Source organism: Phyllostomus discolor, chromosome 4 (genome assembly GCF_004126475.2).
Source record: "Phyllostomus discolor isolate MPI-MPIP mPhyDis1 chromosome 4, mPhyDis1.pri.v3, whole genome shotgun sequence".
NCBI lineage: Eukaryota > Metazoa > Chordata > Mammalia > Chiroptera > Phyllostomidae > Phyllostomus > Phyllostomus discolor.
The window spans coordinates 140,606,450-140,629,109 of record NC_040906.2 but is presented as its reverse complement, the minus strand read 5'-3'; the positions used below and the strand labels follow the sequence as shown (position 1 = coordinate 140,629,109).

The window sequence follows — 22,660 nt, the reverse complement described above, 5'->3', positions numbered from 1 at the left end:
AGCCTCCAAATCACTCAACCAGGACAAGCTGGACCAAAAATGCTGCCTTAACTGGTAGTAGGAGGAACAAGGAACTTGTTACTCAACCTTCTAAAACTATACCTCTCTTCTGCCTTCTTCCCATCAAGCCCTGGGGCCAAGATAAGATTTTCCCTCCTTCCTATAGTGATGCCCACCTCCTCCCTTTGCCTGATGTTATGGTCATCAGTAATTATGTAACATGAATACAGAAAAGTTTGGAATAATATATATCAAATTTTAGAATAATTTTTAAAATTGTATGAATGTTATTAGAGTTGTTTTTCAGTAACCACAACTCAAAACTTGACTTAAAAATAACTCCCTTTTGCAAGATGAATTTATCATTCATCTTTCACATAAGCTTTGTTCAATCCTTCTGAGACTACTGCCTAAGAAACAGTAAGCCAACTGGCAGGTGAAACCCCAGGGGATGCAGGAAGCATACTTCCTCCATCTCTAACAAAGGCACTGGAAAAATATGCTATCTGTCCTTACTTATCACAATAATTTTAAAGCTAAAAGAGTAGGGAGTTGTAGTTGCTGTTAGTATTCATAAGCCCAGAAAAGAGCATCACGTTTTTGCTTTGCAAGGTTATCAGATCACTTCCCAAGTCAAGCGCACAGAACTAGTGTCAAAAGGTTTAAACATCGGCAAAATAACAGGGTAAACTTGTAGTTTTAAATATTGATTTTAATCACTGAATCTTCAAGGGCATTTGAAACATTTCTGGGCCTGTCTCTTATTTTAAATAGAGATAAGTAAAAGCACTTTTCCTTTATTTGCCAGGATTTTTCATTTAGTGTGCTAAGGGGGAAAAAGGTACTTTCTGGTGCAAGAAGGGTAGAGAAGGCTGGCATTAAGTGAAATGTGTAGACAAAACAAAAAATAGAATAAACAATCCAAGTGTTTTATAATATTCATAACTGTTTCTTATAAAAATATCAATGAACTTCAACATGGTTGAAATTTTCATAAAGAAAATTTATTTCCTGGAACTGAATCATCTTATGCTTTTTCTTATAAAATATCTTCTTTTGATGTCACATAATCAGTTAAAGCAAACGTATGTAGAAAAGTATGTAGAAATAACTTGTGAACAATTAACTTCAAAAATTCCTAAAAGTTCATCTTCAGATAAGTGTCCCTTCCAGTAGCCTACATACCATTTTTAAATTACTCATCAACTTTTTTGCTAAAAAATTATTTTACAAAAGGGAAATAACTTACCTATAAGCAGGTAAAATACAGCCTACACCGAGCTTTTTCAAAATGATTTTGGAAAAATATCTTAGGTAATTTTGGCCTGAAATTACCTACTTTCAAAACTTACACCTAGTCTTTGATGGTAAAAATTAGTAAATATCAGCCGGTGTCCCTGCTACCAGAAATCTACCCTGTCAGACGGAAACAGGTCAAAGCTTGCACTTGAAACAAGTTATTACAGTCAGTGTACAATCAGGAAGACGCCGAGGCAGCCACAGCAAACACTCATGCGAAGGTCACGTGTCCCAGGTGCACCCCGGGAACAGTGAGAGCCGCTCGGACTTCCTGGGGCGAAGAGAGTCAGAAAGCCAGAGAAAGTTCAGACTCAGGCCATAAAATGACAGGAGGACACAGAGTCTGGCATTAACAAAGTGGCCAGGATGAAGCGAACACCCACGAGGTCCTGAAGTGCCAGGCAGAATGAAGAACCACAATTCAAATGAAGCAGCAACATGCAATAATAATGTCTGCTGTGGCTGCAAGGAGGGGACACGGCGGCTTTCATCCACCAACTATTTGCCACCCTTGTTCCAAGAAATGGATGGGCCGGCCTGAGAATCTCAACAGGTTTAAGAAGAGATGGAATATATTTCTAGGAGGTTAAAAAATTAGGAATGTGTGGGGTGTGCATCTTCAACCTTTCAAAAAAGGTATCCTAAATGGTAAGCATATTTTCTCATCCATCAGCAAAGGTAATTTTGGAATGAATCATTGATTTGACCTTGGATGGCATTTCCTAAGTTCTTAAAATTATCTTCTCTTCCAGGTAACCAGGAAAATAAATTCTGCATTACTAACTGTAAGATATGAAGAAGTTAACTATCAAGATTGGGGAAGGAAGTTAAAAGCTGAAAATGTACATATTATCATTTAATCTATTTCAAGAGAGATGGATTGCTTTCTCAAGGAAAACTGTACCCACTCTGTCAAAATTCTGCAAATTCAGGTGGGCATCAGGTGCTCAGAAGCCAGGCACACAGTCAACACTGAGAACCAGCACACAACTGGGTTTCAAACAGAGAATCCTGCATGATGAAAGACACATTCTGAAGAAACAGATGCTTATTTATCAAAACCTAAAACAAAATCAGTGAAACCTTGCAGCTACTCCTGGCTCAGAGTAAAGGTAATAGTAAACCAGGTTTGCTTCCAGGTGCCCTTAAAATAATAATCATAAATAATCATAGATCATTTACAAGTGCAACATGTTGGGGTTTTCTGAGGGGGTGAGCAATGTATCAGGAAGCAAATCTCTTCACATATTAGAATGTCCTTAAAAGTTGACCACATGTGCAAGGAGATGCCAGTTTCTAAATGCATGGATGTGGACAGTATGTAAACACCAGTGAGGGTACATATGCTCCGCACTATGTGTGTAACACACACACACACACACACACACACAATTTCAGGTCTTAGGCATATCAGTTTCATAAAAAATTACTGCTTATGTGGTAGATTGTTTTGATGCCAATTATTTCTGACTTTTTAAAGAAAAAGGTACTGGGCTTCAGATATACACAACATAGAAAATCTTTTCTTGTTACTGCATAAAGCTACTTAAAGGAACACACTATACTGGTGGCTTGGGGGATAAGGCTGGACTTTGTGACACAGGCAATTCCTGCTCCCCCCACAGATGAACTATGCCTTCCTATAACCCATTCACTCCACCGCGCTGACCCCAGTGAGTGCTCAGGTGGATTGGCATCAAGGTAATCCAGTTCAGCCAGTTTTTAATGTGCTACTTAATGAAAAGTGAATTCCTCTGTATCTTTTTCAAATATTCCACTATCAAAATACTTGTTATAAAATCTTAATTTCAATAAAATATGAGCACCATATATTCACTGATTTATAATAAAGTGGGTCTGTGTTTTAGTAAATGTTCCCTGGATTTGCTTTATGGATTATGATGATTTTAAGCATGATTTTAATGCTGCTGAAAGACAGCAAAATATTACATGTTGACAGCAACATTTTAGCTGTAAACTTTAAAAATAAAAACACAACAAAATGTTTCCCAATAATAGAGACAATCTTTAGGGACATGGTATTTGCCCCTGGCTACAAATCCCTGGAAACTCCTCACATCGGTCTCACAAATGCCAAAACTTCATCCCTATGCCCACCCCAACCCTCCCCAAAAGTGAGGAGCTATGATATCTGACAAGGACTTCAAGTTGTGGTGACAAAGAAGTACCTCAAAGCAAAGAATGACAGCAAGAGAGGTACCTACTTCCACGCCCCTGGAACTTCCAGAGGAAAATGTGCTTGTCAGAACACTGCATGGTGAGTTGACCAAAGGCTCATGAAAAAAAAAAAAACTGTATCAAAAGAGAAAATGAAAATCTAATACTCTCATCTCCCAAAAGTGCCCCCCCCACTCTCTACAAATCAGCTGTGTTCTAGCTACTGCAGAGAAGGTCGTTTCTGATGGGGAAAGAGAAACAGGTGAACCCTCCATTTCCTGTGGGGGAGCAACTGCCTCTCACCCTTTGCATCACCCACTTTTTAGACTGGTCTTTTCAAACCAGCCAGAGAAGAGCTGCTGAGGTTAGACGGTCCGAGTCTCTCCGCACTCTCAGAAGACCCACCTGGATCATGGTAGGCTCCAGACAAGAGGTATAAAGCAGCCTAAGCTGTATTTGAAGGACTCTTCTTTGGGTCCCCAGATTTTACATCCTGTGTCACCTCACAGGTAGAGGCCTGGGGAAAGGGAGTCAGGGTTTCGTTTTTCTCTAATCCAGGCAAATGAGTAGTTGAGACTCACATACCTGCTTGTTTCCTGGGTGAAAAACCCAGCGGAGTGTGGGCTCAGTTATTTGGGTCCCTTGCCCCTTCCTACAGTTGCTGAGCACAGGGTTTCCACCTCCAGTGACTGTGTGAAGCTTCAGAAGCCCAGACAGACCTCTTGAACTTACGCCATCTGAGACACGGGCAACACGTGCAGCATTCACAGCTTTTTACAGTGCATAACTCCCTGGAACTGTATTAAAAGCCGAAGAGGTAAGAGGAAGTTCTACATTTATTATTTTTATTTCTAGTACATCAGTATTTTAGGAAAGTATCAGATATACATTTTTAAGGATATGAGGGAAAAAGAGGTAACAGTTGGAATTAGATGAATTTTCAAAAGCAAAATGAAAATGGCCAATTAATAAATGTATTTGAGGTTTGACAGTGAGATTCTGCACAGGTACAAATCAGGATTAAAGATTCTCTTATTGATGTGTATTTTTCCTATTATCTCTTGAAAAGCTTATCAAAAAGGATAACAACTAAAAGTATGACAACTTCCTTCACGTATCAGGTCAGTGATGGGGAAGGGAGCACGCACTGATTTGACTGAACTTACTTACATTCAAAGATCTGGTCCCACACAGGTAGGCTCCTGCTCTGAGAGCATCTCCACTCAATCCCTCCACAAGGCTGACACACAGAATATCATTTCTATATGCTAGGAATGTATATACCAGGTCTATCTCAATCCAAGGTTTAATAACCATAGCTTCTGTTCTTATATACAGTGCATTCTAAAATCTGGCAAAGATCTAGGAGTGCTCTGTCATTTAAAATGTTATCAGTGTTTTCTGGCCTGGGGGTGTGGTCTTCAGAGGCACACCCCTCCTCTTGCTCCTCCACCACTGCTCTTTTCTTCTTACCACTGTTCCCTCAACTTGTCCTTCTTCTCATTTTTAGATATGCCTGTCCTCTTCTCCCTTGTTAGTTTATCTTCTGTGACAAACAAAAACTCTCAGTACCTATTGCTGGTAATGACAGAGAAAGCCTGTCACCCCCTGCGGACGTGGAAGGACCAAGGAGCAACCCTTTGTAAAACCTCAGGGGGCTGCTCAGAAAGTTTCCTCCCTTCTCTGCATGACTGGAGCAGTGGCACCCAGGTCTCTTTTATGGTCTAGAACTAAATTAGTTGACCTCCCTGGATCTGTTACCTCTTCGGTAAAAAGACAAAAGTCTACTACTGACATTATATTAACTAACTGATTCATTCAATAAATATTTATTCAGCTCTGGCTGGCGTAGCTCAGTGGATTGAGCGCAGGCTGGGAACCAAAGTGTCCCAGGTTCGATTCCCAGCCAGGGTACATTCCTGGGTTGCAGGCCATAACCCCCAGCAATCGCACATTGATGTTTCTCTCTCTCTCTCTGTCTCCCTCCCTTCCCTCTCTAAAAAATAAATAAATAAAATATTTTAAATAAATAAATAAATATTTATTTATTTATTCTATTGAGCCAAGTACTCTTAAGTTACTTCAAGTTACAAAACCAAAGTTCTACACATCTGGATCCCCTGAGAACCATAGTTAATAACCTGTGAATGAAATATCTTTTAAAAATCCAATTAATAGAGCTCTACAAACAATAAATCCTCATCGCTGTTTTTTCCCATGAATTTCCATTCTCTATATAAGCTTCTGCAAATGCCCTCTACTTTCCACTGGAGACAACTCCTTATTGGTTGCTTGCTAAACAAAAGGGCTCCCTGTGTTATTGGAAAGAATGACCTATCAGAAGTCACTATAGAATGCAGAATTCAAGTTAAAATTGAACGTCATTTGTGTGGGCTTGTGCTCCTATATGCATCATTTCTTCCTCACACAATTCTTTGAGAAGGTGCTGCCTACTCAACTTTACAACTAAAATTCACTGTTCCTTGACACATGTGCATTTCAGTGCATACCTATTTCAGATGTATTAGTGGAATTAGGAATATTATAATTGAGTCAAATGTGAAAATATTTTGTTCTCATTTTTAATATTTTATGTATATCTACCTTTGCAAAGTATCCACTAAGGAAGGAGCTGGAATTGAGTAAGAGTAGTATTAAAAGAAGATTATTTCTTAATATATAGTACACTGGCTTAAACTTCTAATTTTAAATCTTGATTGAAATGTGAATTGACTTTTGATTTCTACGGTTCTCGCCTGGCACCTGTGGCTTTCATTGTGAACACTGTAATGCAGCAGCATTCGCATCTTTTAGAACACAGTTTCTGCTCTTTCGCTTAAAAAGACTGAGGTCCTAAATTTCTCCAGCAAAGTCGCTTCTGTGTGTATGTGCCTATACTGTATATAGGTTATTGTAAGTCTGTCTGAAGTAGGACAATTCTCCTGGTAGCCAAGGTTAACTCAGGAGACTACTTTAAATAGATAAGTTCTAGGACAGCTGTGTGACATAATTAGCAACAAAATGGCTTAAGACTAACTCTAACTGTACTAACTATTAAAGACTTGTAGGAGTGCTTTGCTGTGATACATTTCTTACAAATTCTTCAAAATGTGAAGTCCTCTCATTATAATAATTTTATAGTTTATTAGTTTTCCATGTAGTGTCTATACGTATCTAGGAGATACACAAACTGTTTCTGAAGATAGTACTAAAGGGACAAGTAATTAAAAATATATTTGGTTATTAAATTTTCTTCAGGGACCTTGTTACTAGTTAAGAAATCAAGTTTATCATTCACTATGTTATACAAATAAGAGCACCAATTAAAGGCAAATGATGAGGAGAGAGGAAAGAGGGCAGTGATTTCAGTAGCCAGACCTTCTGTCACCAACCTCAGGGACCGAATGACCCAAGAGCAGGGAAGTCTATGGAGGGACACAGCCTTCAAAAGAGACTCATTCACACAGTCTCAGCAGCACAGACAGGACCATTTAAAGTGTCTTTAACAGAAAATGATCGGTTGTACCGTATCATAGTAATATTTCTGTACAAAGACACATTATGAGAGAATCAATTTTTAAAACAGTGTCTGTGGTACATAAACACTAATCTAATCAGCTGGGAATTATTTCTGAGGTACTCTTTCCAGGAAAAAAAATCACTGAACATTCAGTTCAAAAGTTAGTGTCTTTTAAAATCAGGGGAAAAAAAGAGTACAGAGAATAATTTTATTTTCTAATTTTATTCTAAAATACAAACAAGACTCTGTAGGATTATGTCAGCATAACTCCTTGATGTAGTTTTGTCTCCAAATCCCTAACTGAGAGTCATAAATATTGGGCTACAAACTGCTGACATTTGATCAAACTAACAGCACACAAGGAAAACTTTTTTTTAAGTTATCAGTTACACAAAAGAAGCAATTACTAAGTATAAAGGCTTTTGAATTACAAAGCTTATAAAACAGCTCTACAATTATCAAAATCACAAAGGCCAAAGGTGATGCTAGGAATTTTTTAAAAACAAGGATGTTTTAAAACAGAACACTAGCTTAAACCATATGAAACACTTGGACAAGATTTTGATATAAAAATCACAATTGAGATAAAGTTGAAGGTATATTTGAACTCAGTTTACCTAAGCCACAGTGCCACCTAAAACCCATTTCCTTTTCTAAATGAAACAAAAGTTATCTCAAAACTTTTAAGCATTACATGATCTGAATTTCCTTTATTTGTCCATGGGATATAAGAAAAATGTTCTTAAAACAATACAATGTAATGGAAAAGAAAAACAAATCTGTGCAGAATACTATGAGTTCCTTCTTTATCACAAGTACATCAGTTACATTAAGGCTCTTTCTAGAATGCCGGAACTTCAGGCTAATGGCTTTATCCAAACTAAGATAGACTGCAAAGGAGGGAGAATAAAAATGTCCACCTTTGATGGAAATTTCCATGAATTTCTGCCAAAAGTGAGTAAAGAAAGTTGAGAGCTTTACCAATCAAAATATCAGTGCCTTGATCATTTGAAGTGTTTCAATTTTTCTAAGAAAATTTAAGCTGTTTCATTATTCCAGTTATATTGTGCTGTGCCATTCTTAAAGTTCAAGTAGTTTGAATTTTGTTTTCAAATTTCTTTTCCTAGAGAACAATTACAACAGACTTAAGGCAGTCTGCAAAAAACTAGACACATCAGAATCTGTCCAAGTGTAACAAGTGTGAGAATAAGAGGATTAACAGTTAGAGAGCTGGATACAGGAAAATCATTTTTAGGTCCCCAAATCACTACCAGTTAATCTTAAGTCAACAAAAAGCCATGATTAATAAAATCTGTTCACTTTGTGTACGTAATTCTAACATGATCATGGAATGGTTAAATCTCTGGGGCACACACCCTACCTAGTACCAGAGCAAGGGCTGCCAGCTAGCTGCAAGGGCAGCGCGTGACATCTACTTCAGCAGGTTCTGCAGCATGGCCGTTGCATATGTGGGCCTAGCCTGTCTGCTCTCAATTGCATTCTGCAGGTACTGGATGCCTCCACAGCGCTCCCAAATTTCTTCGAACTGTCTTGGCAAAATCTCAGCACCACGCTTTCGAGTCAGGCCTGTCTCTTCCAGGTTCAGCTCACACATCTCCATATCATCCTTACCTGCATAAAGAGAATTACCAGATCTCTTTCAGAAACATTTATTATAAACTGCATTCCTGAAATACCTATCAATTTTCATAGATTCTGTGAACTTTTAAAAGTTTACTTTCTTCCTCTAAGATTGAAATCTGCTTAATAAACTCACCAGAAACAAAGCTGTCTTCCACCAAGGACCCTTTCAAAACATATAAACACTACAGATGATCAAACAAAGTATCAGGGCCAATAAAAACACTGCCTTTCCTTAAACCATTACAAATCAACCAGTATAATTCAATACCAAATGAAAGGTTCTTAGGGCACAGACAAGTTTCTATGTGCTCTATAAGGACGCAACCCAAGCAAGTTCACATTATAAATAAATTCATTCTCAATTAACTGAAAATGTTATTTAACTGCAAAACTCCATCCGTCAATCCTGAAATTTAATGCATTATTACATTATATATTAGACTGTTTCATTCAGAGTTCATAATCCTTTCTTGCTTTACACATTTTTTTCATGTGAGTCATACACACCAGCCACAAGAAGGATGGGTGGCTTGTCAGGATGGAGTTCCATTTGCCGGGCAATCCAGGGGCCATCAAAGTGGGCATACCACCAGCCTTTTTTCTTATTCTGCGGGTCTTTGTACTGGTCAGCAGGACGGATGAATGGAATGCGGAAGAAGCGCTGCTGGCGGTTCATTTCGATCTGCTGCTGCCTGGCAGGAAGCTGAACCGCCGGGTTCTGCTGAGCTATTATTACACAGAACAAGGAGAGTTACACCAGCGGCCCAAGGGATAATCAAACAGCCTTTAATCCTAAAAGGTACCACAAAATTTTTTTAAAAAGGAAGCAGAGGGGTTCCTATTGGTAAATTTAAAACAAAATGTAAATAATAATTGCCTGTAAACAAATACAATTCACAGTGTAATTTCTTACAACTGTCTCTCCCTGAAGAAGTCCCTGGGCACTGCACACACATAGGTGCTGGCCTGCACATACACAGGTGCTCCCCTGCACACACACAGGTGCTCGCCTGCACATGCCCCAGCAGGAGCTGCCATGGCAGAAAGGTAAACTAGCATTATTAACCAGATTTGCATTTTTCTTCTAAAGAGTTCAAACAAAGGCTGAAGAATAACTTTAACAGGACTATTTGTGATAAAACAAATAGTAATTTCCCAAATCTGAAAGATTATAGATATTTGTCAATTTAATTACAAGTTTCTCAATAAAGTGGAAGACCAAAGTTTTCTTTTGCCAATCTTAGAATTTTAAAATGGCTAAGATAATAGATATTTTACTAATACCATTTAAACAACTTTAAGACAACAACAAAGACAAAAAAAAAACTCTAATAGTAAGCATGAACTTTTCCTCAAATATTCTGAAAACATATTCCTCTTGGAATAAAATCCACCAAAATAAGTGAGAAGTATATAATAGTGGGTTCTCTTTGCCAACAGAAAAAGAAACCCTTGCTTTCCTGATAGGTCTGGGCACTGCCTTCATATAAAAGTGTCTTCCTTTGCTCAATTAGGTTTTTGTTTTATCCTCAAATATAAACACTTCCCTGGAGCAATGACTTTACATTTTCAGCAACACATTTTGGGTAAGTCTGTTTAATATGCTTTATACTCACAACTTTTAAAGTGGACCAGCCATTTACTGCAGTTCAATTAAGAATCTCACTGAAAAGCTAAGTATGTCAGTAAAAATTATATACTATGTATAGGCCAAGAACAGCCATATGGCTTTTGTAAGAATTTCCAAATACCGAAAGGATGAAAATCCTTATTCTAGGATGAAAGTCCTAGATGGAAATACTTATTCTATTTTTTACACCAATAGCCAAAGCTTTACAGTGGCTGACATTATTTCTGTGCAAACCAGAGAAAGCAAAAAGCAGTTAGCAAAGCTACATATGCCTAGGAAAGAGTGAAACAAAGGCCCAGGTTTGTTAGTGCAAAGGCCACAGCACCTTCAGCAGTTAACAGATAGAGCTTACTTATTCTTTTGCTCCTGTACCCTCAAAACTTACTTACAGTTCAGTGCTTCCATTTAAAATGACTTACTTTTCAGAAAATACATTAACTTAAAACTAAGACATTTTAAAAGCGTAAAAATAAAATCTTTCCCTCCATCTTAAACTTCGAATTATAATTCAATGTCCAGCTGATAGTAAACTTACTACAATACTGATCACCACCCATTATGTTAACCTATTTTTCCATAAAAAATAAGTCTCTTGTAACTTAATATATTCATAAAATTAAGGAACCCAACATAAATTTTTTGATAGCTTTTTCTACTTATGTGAGAACTGAAACTGTGTTAGGGAAACATGGAATCAAATATCCATCTGGAAAAGTACAAAGATACAGACATGAAAAACTTGAAACTAATCTTATGAACAACTGTTTTCTCACATCCAATGATGTTATCTTCAAAGTGTGAAACAAGTTCCAAATATAGTCCTATAAATTACTGAAAGTACTTAAAAAATCAGATCCAACCAGTTGGCAAATAAAAATGGCATTACAGTAAGGTCTCACTCAATGCCATTAATAGGTTCAGCGACTTAAGCGAAAGAACACATAATGTAACCAACCAACTTCACCATAGCTAACTGATATCAACAGGAGTTAGGTCCCTATGGTATTTCTTCAATGTTACAGCAAAACAGCACTGAATGAAATGAAGTTACTCAAGAACGTGCTGTATGTCCAAATCACTGTTGAAATTGATTCTAGAAGAAATTTACTGTTTTAAGATGACTTAAATCTTTTAAATTAACATAAAAGGTGCATCATGGGAAACTAGAGAAATAACAGAATAATCTCCTCTTCCTATTCAGTAACATCCTATGAAACCTGTATTTGTATTATCATACAAAACTCAAATCTCCTTGGACAGAAATGCTTACACCACCACAGTGTTTGAAACCAGCATCTAAAGTTAGTCTTTATTCTAAAAGATCAGCTGCATATCAAAAGAGAGTTTTGCTACAATAAGAATTGTGTATATTCATGGTTGAAAATGCTAGATACTTTTAAAAAGGAAGTAATTTGATAAAACAGATTAATTAAATTTTGTTATTAATTCTATTTTGGAGTAATCCAAATGGAAGCATCATCTCAAATTAAGTATCTAGCACAGAAAAGCCAACATTAATGTACTATAATTCCACTTAAAGATTGTAGCAAAACAATGTTCAACAGAAGTTAGTACTTAATGAAGTATTTTAACCCATTGTCCAGTTAGCTCATGAGTTACCACCACCCAATGACTTACGTGAATTGTTCAAAAATGGTGCAAAATCTGTGAACAAATATTTTATGTTGAAGAAATGATAAAATTGCCAAAACCGTTAAGTGAGCATTCTTCAAATTTATAAAAACCCTTCCATCAACCGAGGTGGTGACTAACAAGTAAATACTCAACAGGTAGATGCTCTCAAAATTACCTACAAGTAAATGCTACTTTTTTATAAAAAAACTATTTTGATTATGTTTTAGGAAATTCTGCTTGACAGACTTACAAGGATGATCAAAATTTAAAATCTGTATTTCATTTGTGACTTTGTGACATAATAATGTCCAAACAAAAATCCAATACAATGAATTAATAATGGACATTACAGTAACTTCAAGGCATTAGTAGAATTTCTATAGGAAAAAAGAAAGCTAAATTCGTGAAAAAATTACATGCATGAGAGAAAAAGCACTGTCATGTTCACATAAACCTAGTGTGTTTTAATTTTTTCAAATTGTCTAAATCTTAAGCACATGCCATTTTTATTTTAAGAACTATGAAGTAAAACTGCTCTCCGAAGTCATTGTTTTAAGCAACTAAATATTATAAATTTTTACTGGGTAATTTTCCACTGCATCAAAAATTACTTCTGACAACTAGTAAACTAAAGGAAGGGGTTTTAAGTCATGAAGCTGATAACAGAGATTTCAAAGGGCATGAGTTACATTTTGCCCTGTGTAATAGGAATATCCGACTGGACAGAAAGGAGGCAAATCTGTAAATGGGGGAACACAGCAGCAGTGAGAAGATCAATGTTGATTGGAAGGGCATTCCACTTGCCATTTCTTAGTTCCAGGTGTGTGTTCTAACTGATGACACCCTTTCTGCAATCAGTAGCACTAAGATCTGTCTTCTTAGTAATGTATTCCCCTCACTCAATCTATTTTTGCAACAGCTAAGAAACATTAAAGTTCCACCATTTAAATGACCTCAATCAAGCACTGATACTATTGGCTAGGAAGGTGAGGAAGGCAAAATATAACTGAGAACTCACTTTCTAAGTCAACCTGGGAGATGCATTGCCAAACTATACTATCAAGTGCTGGGAATATACCCCTTTAAAATATAAAAAGACATTAAATATGCTGTCACTTTGATGTTAACCAGAATTAAGACAATAAATTGTGCCAAGTTTAAAGGTAGCAAGTTGAACAAATGAAATTCCAGTTATTGCCTTTAAGACTGAACTCACAACTCATATATTACAGCTACTCTCAACTGATGTTAAAGCTAGTACATATTTTCACCAGGTTGTGTCTACCCTGCTCTATTTTCCAAGTCAACAACAGAACTTTCCATTTGCACAAGTTAACAGAATTCATTTTTTGGATCTCAGTCAAAAAATCCAGTCCTAGTCTTGGCAAAACTCTGGAACAAACCACGGTACCATTTCTCACTCATGTTTTCACAGTATTGTAAAATAATGGTTGCAGGAAACATTCTTTTTTTTCACACTAAGCTTTACGTTTCCACACATCATCTTTATGTATGTGTATTTGTGTATACATGTGTATGTGGAAAAATACATATTTATAACATTATTACACAACCTCTTCAGGATAGACAAGATTATTCTTACTTCTAGAATGTATCTTAAGAAGTAAATTCAATCCTTCCTAACAAATAAGACTTAGAGATGTATTTAATAGAATTAATGGTATTAAAGATGAGCCATCATGGTTGTGTTAGGTTCAGCAGACCACAGTTCTACAGCATAGAAAAATTTGTGTTGGACATTTTACCCAAACATCTTTTGTATAGTTACATGTATTTTTATATACATATAAACACATATACATATAAAAATACATGTAGCTATACATAATATACACATATATGTACATGGGTTGCATATACATATACATACATACACACTTCAGAACATTCAAAAGTACAGATTTGTTTTTACCATAATCAGTAACAGACTTTGGAGCACGTTGCTCTGTTTCAGTATTTCTCTTCTTGTTCTTCGATTTCCAAGCATGATACACTTTTAGTCTCCTATGAAATTCTTCTCTGCAAGCAGCCAGGAGCTCAATATCTATCAATTACATAGAAAGAGCCAAAAAAAATCCTAATTTAATTGTCTAACATAATTATTCTGTGGCATATAAACATATATACATATTTATAGTATATAAAGTTTTCATTTTAAATTAATAGTACAAAATAAAAAATAAAGTAATTATTGATAAAAATGAGCATTTAATGGTAATATTGCCGTTTACATTTACAGAATATTTTATTATGCATTATTACTATTTATATAATTTGTTCCACATTAAGAATTTAGGACTAAATAGGTCTTTTATAGGTGAAGAATTTAAATCACAGAGATTAAGTCACATGTCCAAGGTCACAGGCCACAATAGAATAAAAAGTCACTGTGTTGAAATGCAAGCTAGATTCACATGCAACACATGTTCATGTCTGTGATTGTGCAAACTCGGCAAGGCAGACAAGAACGTAGTGAGAAATCCTGTACAGTTATGACACTTTAGTTCCTCATCATACTTTCCTAAATTCAAACACTATGATTTAACCAAGAAAACAACAACATGGGATCTGTTGGATACAGTATTCACTCTGTTCTGTAAGAAGAAAAGTAGTATTGAAAAGAAAGGACTGCACTGCCATCTTCTACTTTGCACTCATGAACCCAAAGATTCTTATAGGTACTTAACTACTATAAATAACATCAGAAGCATCAGTTATTCACCCCAAACCATTATTTCCCCATGCTTTTCTTCTCTGACCTAAGCAAGAGAAAGGCAAAATGAATTTAATTTATTATGCCTTTCTTTTAGCTTTGTGAGTAAATTAGATCTTCATTTCAAGGTCAGTAACAAAGGGCATGGCTCCTACTAATTCATATGCAAATTTTTTAAAAATCCCACCCGACCAAGGTGTTTATTACCTGTTAGGTACAGAGCCTTCTCATATTTCACCCTTGCCATTCACTTACCACAAGAGGTATTGATGGTATCACGCAGTTCTGCATATTTCCATTTACTAAGATCGTATTTCTTGGAGCCAGCAGCTGCCTTGGTGGCTTGTACAGCAGGACCTCTGTAATTATTATATATTTTTGCATATTTTAAACTAGAAACATGAATGAATGGTGACTAAAGAAGCAAGTGAGTATAACTTTAACAACAGGAAATAACCACTAGAAACACATAATAATTTTTCTATCTTTGATGGATATAACTAATAATGTTGTACTACAGAATGCTCAGTAAATTAAAATTTTCCAGTGTGCCATTAAATAGCCATGTTAGGATTTTAATCAGAACTTTTCATTCCAAAATTCTAGTACCATGGATTTCCCCCAGGCTGCAGTTTAAATGTTCTAACTCATGGATACACTAACATATAAAGTTAAAATACACATTTATATGTATTCCTCAAAAATCAGAAAAAAATATCCTCAACGTACTTGAACAACATCATGAGCAGCTCATTGAGGGTTTGTTTATGAGCCACAGGGATGCACAGTACAATTTCTTGCAGACTACTGGAAGCTACAGATAGCCAAGCCCCAGCCAACCTACTGGCTCAGCGTGTCCCTGGGCATCTGAGTTTCACAGGGTCCGCAGGTTAATGGATAAACTGCAACCCACTGCCTTAGTCAAAAAGCTGCTGGATTCTGGAAACTCCTGTGACTTTTTAGCTTCACTATTAAAGAACACTTAGAAAATTCTACAAGCAAAAAACCCCATACCTTCCTATTTAGTAAGTCATAATATGACAACTAGTAAATAAAGGAAGCGGTTCTAGGTCATGAAGCTGATAACAGAGATTTCAAAGGGCACAAATGTTATGTCTTGTCCTATATAATAGCAGTATTTGAGTGGGCAGAAAGGTACATTGTAAAAATTTAGAATATGTATAAAAGATAAAAAATAATATATTTTAAAATAAAATGGGATAAATTGAACTTTTTTATAGCGGTACCACTCAGTGTTTAAGACTTGTTTCTATATATAATTTAAAATAATTATTCAGAATATATGGAAACAGTTTCTGTTCTGCAACAATGAACATTATTTTTCAGATCACACTAGCCACAGAGGAGACACTCATAATTATCTGCAAGTGGATGTTTTTTAAGCACAATGTAACGAAGGAAGAGTTTAAACATACCCTATTTCAAGACGTGAAAAGAAGATGAGACAACTATTAAAAGAACTAAAATAATGTTGCTCAGATATCACAGAGGAACTTCTCCTTTCTCATCCACTAGTCAAAAAATTTCCTCTTAGAGAAAAACAATCAAGATACAATACAAAAATGAGCTATTTTCTCATCATTTTACATTCTGAAAGATAACAGCAATCTTGACAGTTAAGACATAGATAATAAGATTGACACTGAAAAATTATGTTTGAAAATATGCATCCTCCTGGCTGGTGTAGCTCAGTGGATTGAGTGCGGACTGGGAACCAAAGTGTCCCAGGTTCGATTCCCAGCCAGGGTACATTCCTGGGTTGCAGGCCATAACCCCCAGCAACCACACATTGATGTCTGTCTGTCTGTCTGTCTGTCTGTCTCTCTCCCTCCCTTCCCTCTCTAAAAATAAATAAATAAAATCTTTAAAAAAAGAAAAAAAAAAAAAAAGAAAAAAAGAAAATATGCATCCTTCTTCCTGAAATGAAGAAAAGTATTTCTTCAATATCAAGCTTAACAATGAAATAAGTACTTCTGTTTCCTTAAAAGGCCTATTTACACTTTTGTTTCATAGAATATAAAACAACATAATCCAGTCTACATACTTAAAAAGTGTTGGACACATATAAGCTTGTCTAAATAACGTATGGCCACTTAGTCCTTCCTGCATTTTTCTGGTTCGAATCTGTTTTACGTTTATTGCAGAATCCATACTTTTCATAAGCTGTATGACAGACAAGTCTCCATGTAGCTCTTTCTTCTTAGTTGCTTTGCCCAAAAAGAGCCAGCTATGTGTCAGCAAGGTCTCTCTGTTACCCTTAACAACAAATTATGCTTTAACATTTATTCAAATACATACTTTTTCTTTTTTATATCCCTGAACTACCATTCAATAAACTAACAAAAAAATTCTCTGTTCTCCTAGCTCTTCTAGGAGTCTTTTCTCATTATGGGCTTTTAATTGTCACTTTATTTTCTTTTGAAAGAAAAGGTGAATTCACATAATATAAGTTTTATAGACTGTCAGAAAATACACGAGTTAGTAGTACACATAAGGTGTGTCTTGATACTTTCAAAAATAATAATGCTGCACTGGTTGGTGTAGCTCAGTGGATTGAGCACGGGCTATAAACCAAAGGGTCGCTGGTTCAATTCCCAGTCAGGGCACATGGCTGGGTTGCAGGCCAGGTCCCCAGTTGGGGGCATGCAAGAGGCAACCACAAACTGATGTTTCTCTCCCTCTCTTTCTCCTTCCCTTCCCCTCTCTCTAAAAATAAGAAAATAAAATAATTTTTTTTAAAAAGTTATTTAGATAAAAAATAAAAAATAATGCTGTAACAAAATAATTAAAAATAAATAAAATATAATCTTGTGCTCACGAGCTCTTAAAAAATAATAATAATGCTGAATTCAGATTAGTGTTTAGAATATGGTTCCAGTATTTATTAACTTTTCATTTATATTTCCTCAAACAAAAATACACCTGCCTAAAAACATATACAAGCATCCTAAGAAGTACACAAATAAAATACATTTAAATGCCCCCTAATTTCTGGAGTTAGTAAAATAATGCTGAAATTTATTGATTATTTAGCTTGTTATAAAAACAATCATGTAAACAAAATAGGTAATAGCAAAATTGACTTTAGATTTTAAAAAATATATTTTACACTTTCAATTAATTCAATAAGTTCAAAATTAACAGTTAAAATGTTATTGATTCATATCCAATTATAAAGGTAATGGACCAGATCCTGCTTGGAAGTTCTATCCTTTGATGGCTCACTCTTTACATCAGTGGCCTTTCAACCATGCAAGACACACAGTGCGGAAGCCCTCAGGAGCCATACGCCTCCTCTACTTCCCCCCATTCCAATGAAGCACAGTGGTTCCCAGCCACGGGACAGCACTAGCCCTAGGGTGAGTTTCAAAATACTTAATTTGTCACATGAAAGGGAGGGTTTCCTAAGCGACTGAGTTGGTGGGGGCCAGTAATAAGCACAGAAGAACTGACAACAAAGAACTGTCCTATCCAAAATGCCAATGGCATTATCAGTGAAAAATACTGATTTAGAAGAACACTAGTTTTTATCTTTTTCTGAGTGAGAGCAAAGTGACATTTCTTGTATTGGAAATTTACATGGAAAGAGTAGGTTATTCATATAACAGGTTCTGGTCCAAATACTGAAGAGTAGTAATTTAAAAGTATGATTTTGAGGTGACACTTATTCCCCCAAATTGCACTGCACTAACCTACTCAAGAATTCTGACATTTCTTTCACCATTTGTTCCCTATAAGAAAAATGATAATACAACATAGTTATATAAAGTACAATTATATATAAATTACTTAAAATACCTAAAAGTATAATTTAAAAATTGGTTTTTTAATGTACAGAATAAAATCTGCATGTTCTAAATGCATACAGGAAACTTGGCAGTATATAGATTCTATACAAAGATTTTTGCACTGAGTTCTTAGAAAATAGTAATTAGACAAGGCATACTAAGTAACCAAGCTGATCTACTTTACACTGCCAGAGTTTAAATAAGTTTGATGTATTCTAAGTTCTAAAATTCTAAATCAAAGCATATTTCTTTTTAAAAAGTTCAAATGCATCAAGTAGTCATTAAATACAACGGTCAGAAGTGTTCTGACCTTTCAAGGACAAACATTTTCCAAAGGCAAAAACTTTCTTATCTTTTATTACTCCTAAGAATGTAACTTTCTCAATATTTGTTCATCTGTGAAATTGAATGGATATTTCATCATGTTCCTCAACACTTTAACTTCATTATTTTATTTTCCTGTCCTTTGCTGTCTTCCTTCATAATCAATACGTTTTTTTTTTTTTTACTCGTTCTATTCATCACACTCTGGTAAACCTCAAAATCTAACAAACCAGTAAAAACCAAAAACAAACAAGATAGGTGTGTTTGCTTCAGGGCACAGATTCCTGGAGACTGGCCCTGGGCCCGGATGCTCTGAGTGTAAAGCAGAGGAGTCCTGCACCCCCCCTTCCCTGAAACAAACCCTGGCTGAGATCAGGTATTGACAGAGATGCAGCCAAGCAAGCACAGTCAAAGCAGAGGTAACCTTTCAAACTGATGATCAAGGATAAAAACCACAAATATAATCTAAAGAAAATTACCTATTGAACAATTTATCAATCTCTCTTTAGGCTAGTCAGAATTTCTAACTTTCAAACTCAGAACAACTTGCATGGCTCTTTCTCATTCTGTTATGACCCTACCTCAAGGTTTCTATCTTAGTATCAGAGAGCATCTCTGTTTTTACCACTTTTCTCCTAAATCTCCCTCCATTTCTTTCCCACAGCAGGTTTCAAGGGAATCAGAGCTCTTTTTACCACTGGGTCTGTAGATCATAGGGATTTCTCTGTATGTTCCAACACATCACTGGATGTCAAGCTCTACTGATTTAGTATCTCAACTGACCCCATCTTACTGCTCTAGGTGCTACTCCAAATATACTGAATAGAAATGGTTCCTGTATCTAGGTGCTTTTTCCCTTTTGATTTTCCCAAACTATATGCAAATGCTCACAAAATTACCTTAAACACCAGTTGCAGGGCTTAATTCATGCTCAAATGGTAACTATAAAGAAGTTCTACCAGAGAGCCTATAGCATCTAGTCAGTAACATTTTCAAAATTCTGGGGGGTTAACAACGATGTTCTCTGCATGGCTGGCATTTGATGGGGTGAAGGATCAGGGATGCCAAGTGTCCTGCACAAGGAAGAGCTGCCCTATGCTCCATGTGACTTTAACATGTCACCAGACAGCCCTGGCCAGGTGGCTCAGCTGGTTGGACTATTGTCCCACACACCAAAAGGTTGTGGGGTTGATCCCTGGTCAGGATACATACTCAGGTTGCGGGTTCACATTTGGGGTGTATACAGGAGGCAAGAGATTGAGGTTTTTCACATCTTTCTCCCTCTCTTTCAAAAATCAGTAAATATATCCTTAGGCGAGGATTTTTAAAAAGTATGTCCACCAGACATATTAAGATGAAATGTCTCCCTGGCTGGCGTAGCTCAGTGGATTGAGCGTGGGCTGGGAACCAAAGTGTCCCAGGTTCGATTCCCAGCCAGGGTACATTCCTGGGTTGCAGGCCATGGCCCCCAGCAACCGCACATTGATGTCTCTGTCTCTGTCTCTCTCTCTCGCTCCCCCCCGGCCTTCCCTCCCTAAAAATAAATAAATAAAATCTTAAAAAAAAAAAAAAGATGAAATGTACACATATGTAAATAGTTTTACATGTAAAAGAATCTTTTTTTGCCTGGTTTTAATATTCCCAAATTTGTGTAAGAATTTGCCTACTGCACATTGTAGGGGAGACTGTACTTAATCTGTTCGGTATTTAATCTTTACAAAGGATTGTTCACACCCTCATGGCATTTACTTGACTGATGAAACACATAAATTTGCATTTGGAGCTGTTGCACTCATGGTGATTCTGTGTATAGATACAAACATTGGAGTGCCTGATTATGCTTTCTGTAATTGTGACCAAGTGCTTTCCCTTAAAATAAACATCGTCTTATTATAAATCACTGTGTGTTTACTTCTCTTTTATATGAGCTCTTTGGAGAGAATTATTTATACAATTTGCATTATCTATAAAACATTTGTTATTGGTACTGGTGTTTGAGAGAATTGAGAACCATCACTACAAACATCACAGTTGGGGTCTGAAAACTATTAAAATCTAGATTTTAAATATATTCTGAAATTTTATATATATTATATAAAAATAAGGCAAAAATTAATTCTATATACATCCCAAATGTTACTTAGATTCTCTCTTTGTGGAGAAATTTTCATAACAAAAAGATACACTGGAACCAAAATTAGCATTATATATTTAAGTTCTAATAAGGAGCTATTTTAGATATTAGTAAAAGAAACTATTATATATACTGAAAACTAAACTATCTGTTATGACTCAAATATTTTATTTTATTTATGCTTACTTATACCTCCACATCTGCTTCTATGAAGACATTAAGTAATGAATATAAAAACACATAAAACAAAATGGGTGTTTAAACAAGGTTAGAAAACACAGTGAAGGAAACCAGATCATAAACTACTGTGACTGAGCACCATACAAGAGCACTAGACATTTTTCCCAGGCAAAAAAAAAAGGGTTATCTTATTCTTTTTCATTCTTTTTAATAAAAGGAAATAATGTAAAATTCACTTTAATGAGGAAACTATTTCTCCTAAGAAGTATCCATAACCTATTAAAAAGAAGGTTATATGACTAAGTCAAGTTTTAAAAAGGGAGATGACATACGGTGTCATTTTGGGTCTTGCTCCATCAATTCTGTGAAAAGAATACATTTTAGTCAATATCATAACCAATTCTGAATTATGAAATTATGAAAATCTGAATTGTGCCAAATTTATGTTTCAGTGACTTTACTGATTTAAAAAACTGCATGATCTTTAGTTAATCTTTGTGTGAGATGACTAAGAATTTTAATGTTTTAAAATTTTCATTAGAAATGATTGTAAGAGAATTAAAGGCATTCAATGAAAATTAGTATGCAAATATATTACATCTAGATTATATAAATCATACATGATGAGGTTTGCTTATATGTTTTTAACAGGATCTGGACATTAATTTATAATTTTAGGTACAGGCATACCTTGTTTTATTGTGCTTTACTTTATTTATTACACTTTACAAATGCTGTGTTTTTCACAAATTGAAAGCAACCCTCCACCAGCAAAAAGATTACGACTGGCTTTATTGCCATGATTTGGAACCAAACCCTCAATATCTTCAAGGTATGCCTGCTATGTGAAATCATAACTTTGCACCAAGGATCGTACGTGTAATTGATTTAGATCATAGTTTCAGGTGTTACACATGTGAAAAACAGTTCTTACTTAGATGTTACTGGATGGGAACCCAAGCTGGGAAAGTAACGTGACATTGTTTACTGCAGCAGAATCCATCTACATATATTTTTTTATACACCACAGAACCCAAGAAAAACATTTTCATGCTATATATTAAGAACAGGGTTAGAGAGTTCTTACTCATAAACTGTTAGAAAAAATTCAGTACCAACAAAGGTAAAGTAAACATTCAAAAACCTTTAGCTTAGCCCACGGAATGAGATAAAACTATCAAACATGGAAAATCTGTATAGACCACCACCCATAACAAATTGCTAATGCTTCTAGGACAGAGTATAAAATAACCAGGAGGTTCAGCAGAGAAGGAGCTCACAGTTCCTGGAAGAGGGTTCACAGAAAGGGCTTTGGTGGGTATTCCAGAGGGAAACAGTACCTCTAGGCCTGTGCCATAGCAGAACTGAAACGAACTCTTCCTCCTTTCAAGTTATAACTGCTTGTATACCTTCTAAGTACTTAGCAGTGGTCCCATTACCTAATTAATTCTGCTTAACTTAAATCACAGTTAACTTGTCATTTACGTTAAAGGTCCTAACTGGTCCACCCTTTCTCTGAGAACAATCACTTTGGAAGAAGTGCACCTCTCTGAAGATGGGAAGCACCCAGTAT

General features: G+C 35.8%; 2 protein-coding genes and 1 long non-coding RNA gene across 8 annotated transcripts in view; 1 reads left to right on the top strand and 2 right to left on the bottom strand.

Annotated features, from left to right (window-relative positions):
• The window catches only part of IMPG1 (interphotoreceptor matrix proteoglycan 1), a 119,607-nt gene extending 115,313 nt beyond the window's left edge, over positions 1–4,294 (top strand). The window contains exon 16 of the mRNA XM_036024376.1: positions 2,052–4,294. Coding sequence (XP_035880269.1) covers positions 2,052–2,055 — 4 coding nt within the window. The 3' untranslated portion in view covers positions 2,056–4,294. The remainder of the gene's footprint in view (positions 1–2,051) is intronic.
• Positions 4,295–7,200: 2,906 nt separating this feature from the next.
• MYO6 (myosin VI) overlaps positions 7,201–22,660 on the bottom strand; it is a 162,007-nt gene continuing 146,547 nt past the window's right edge. For 2 of the 6 annotated variants that reach the window (XM_036024369.1, XM_036024370.1), the window contains 8 exons: positions 22,022–22,048; positions 21,420–21,449; positions 18,354–18,392; positions 14,896–14,999; positions 13,840–13,971; positions 11,910–11,936; positions 9,149–9,367; positions 7,201–8,629 (listed from right to left, as the gene is read on the bottom strand). In XM_036024369.1, the coding sequence (XP_035880262.1) occupies positions 8,430–8,629; positions 9,149–9,367; positions 11,910–11,936; positions 13,840–13,971; positions 14,896–14,999; positions 18,354–18,392; positions 21,420–21,449; positions 22,022–22,048 (778 nt within the window). In that variant the 3' untranslated portion in view covers positions 7,201–8,429. The remainder of the gene's footprint in view (positions 8,630–9,148; positions 9,368–11,909; positions 11,937–13,839; positions 13,972–14,895; positions 15,000–18,353; positions 18,393–21,419; positions 21,450–22,021; positions 22,049–22,660) is intronic. The other 4 variants (XM_036024371.1, XM_036024372.1, XM_036024373.1 and 1 more) reach the window with 4 other exon arrangements.
• On the bottom strand, positions 10,126–11,903 carry LOC118500251. The gene is made up of 2 exons (XR_004902806.1): positions 10,443–11,903; positions 10,126–10,408 (listed from the first exon to the last, which is right to left on the bottom strand). It is a non-coding gene; the product is annotated as an uncharacterized LOC118500251 (long non-coding RNA).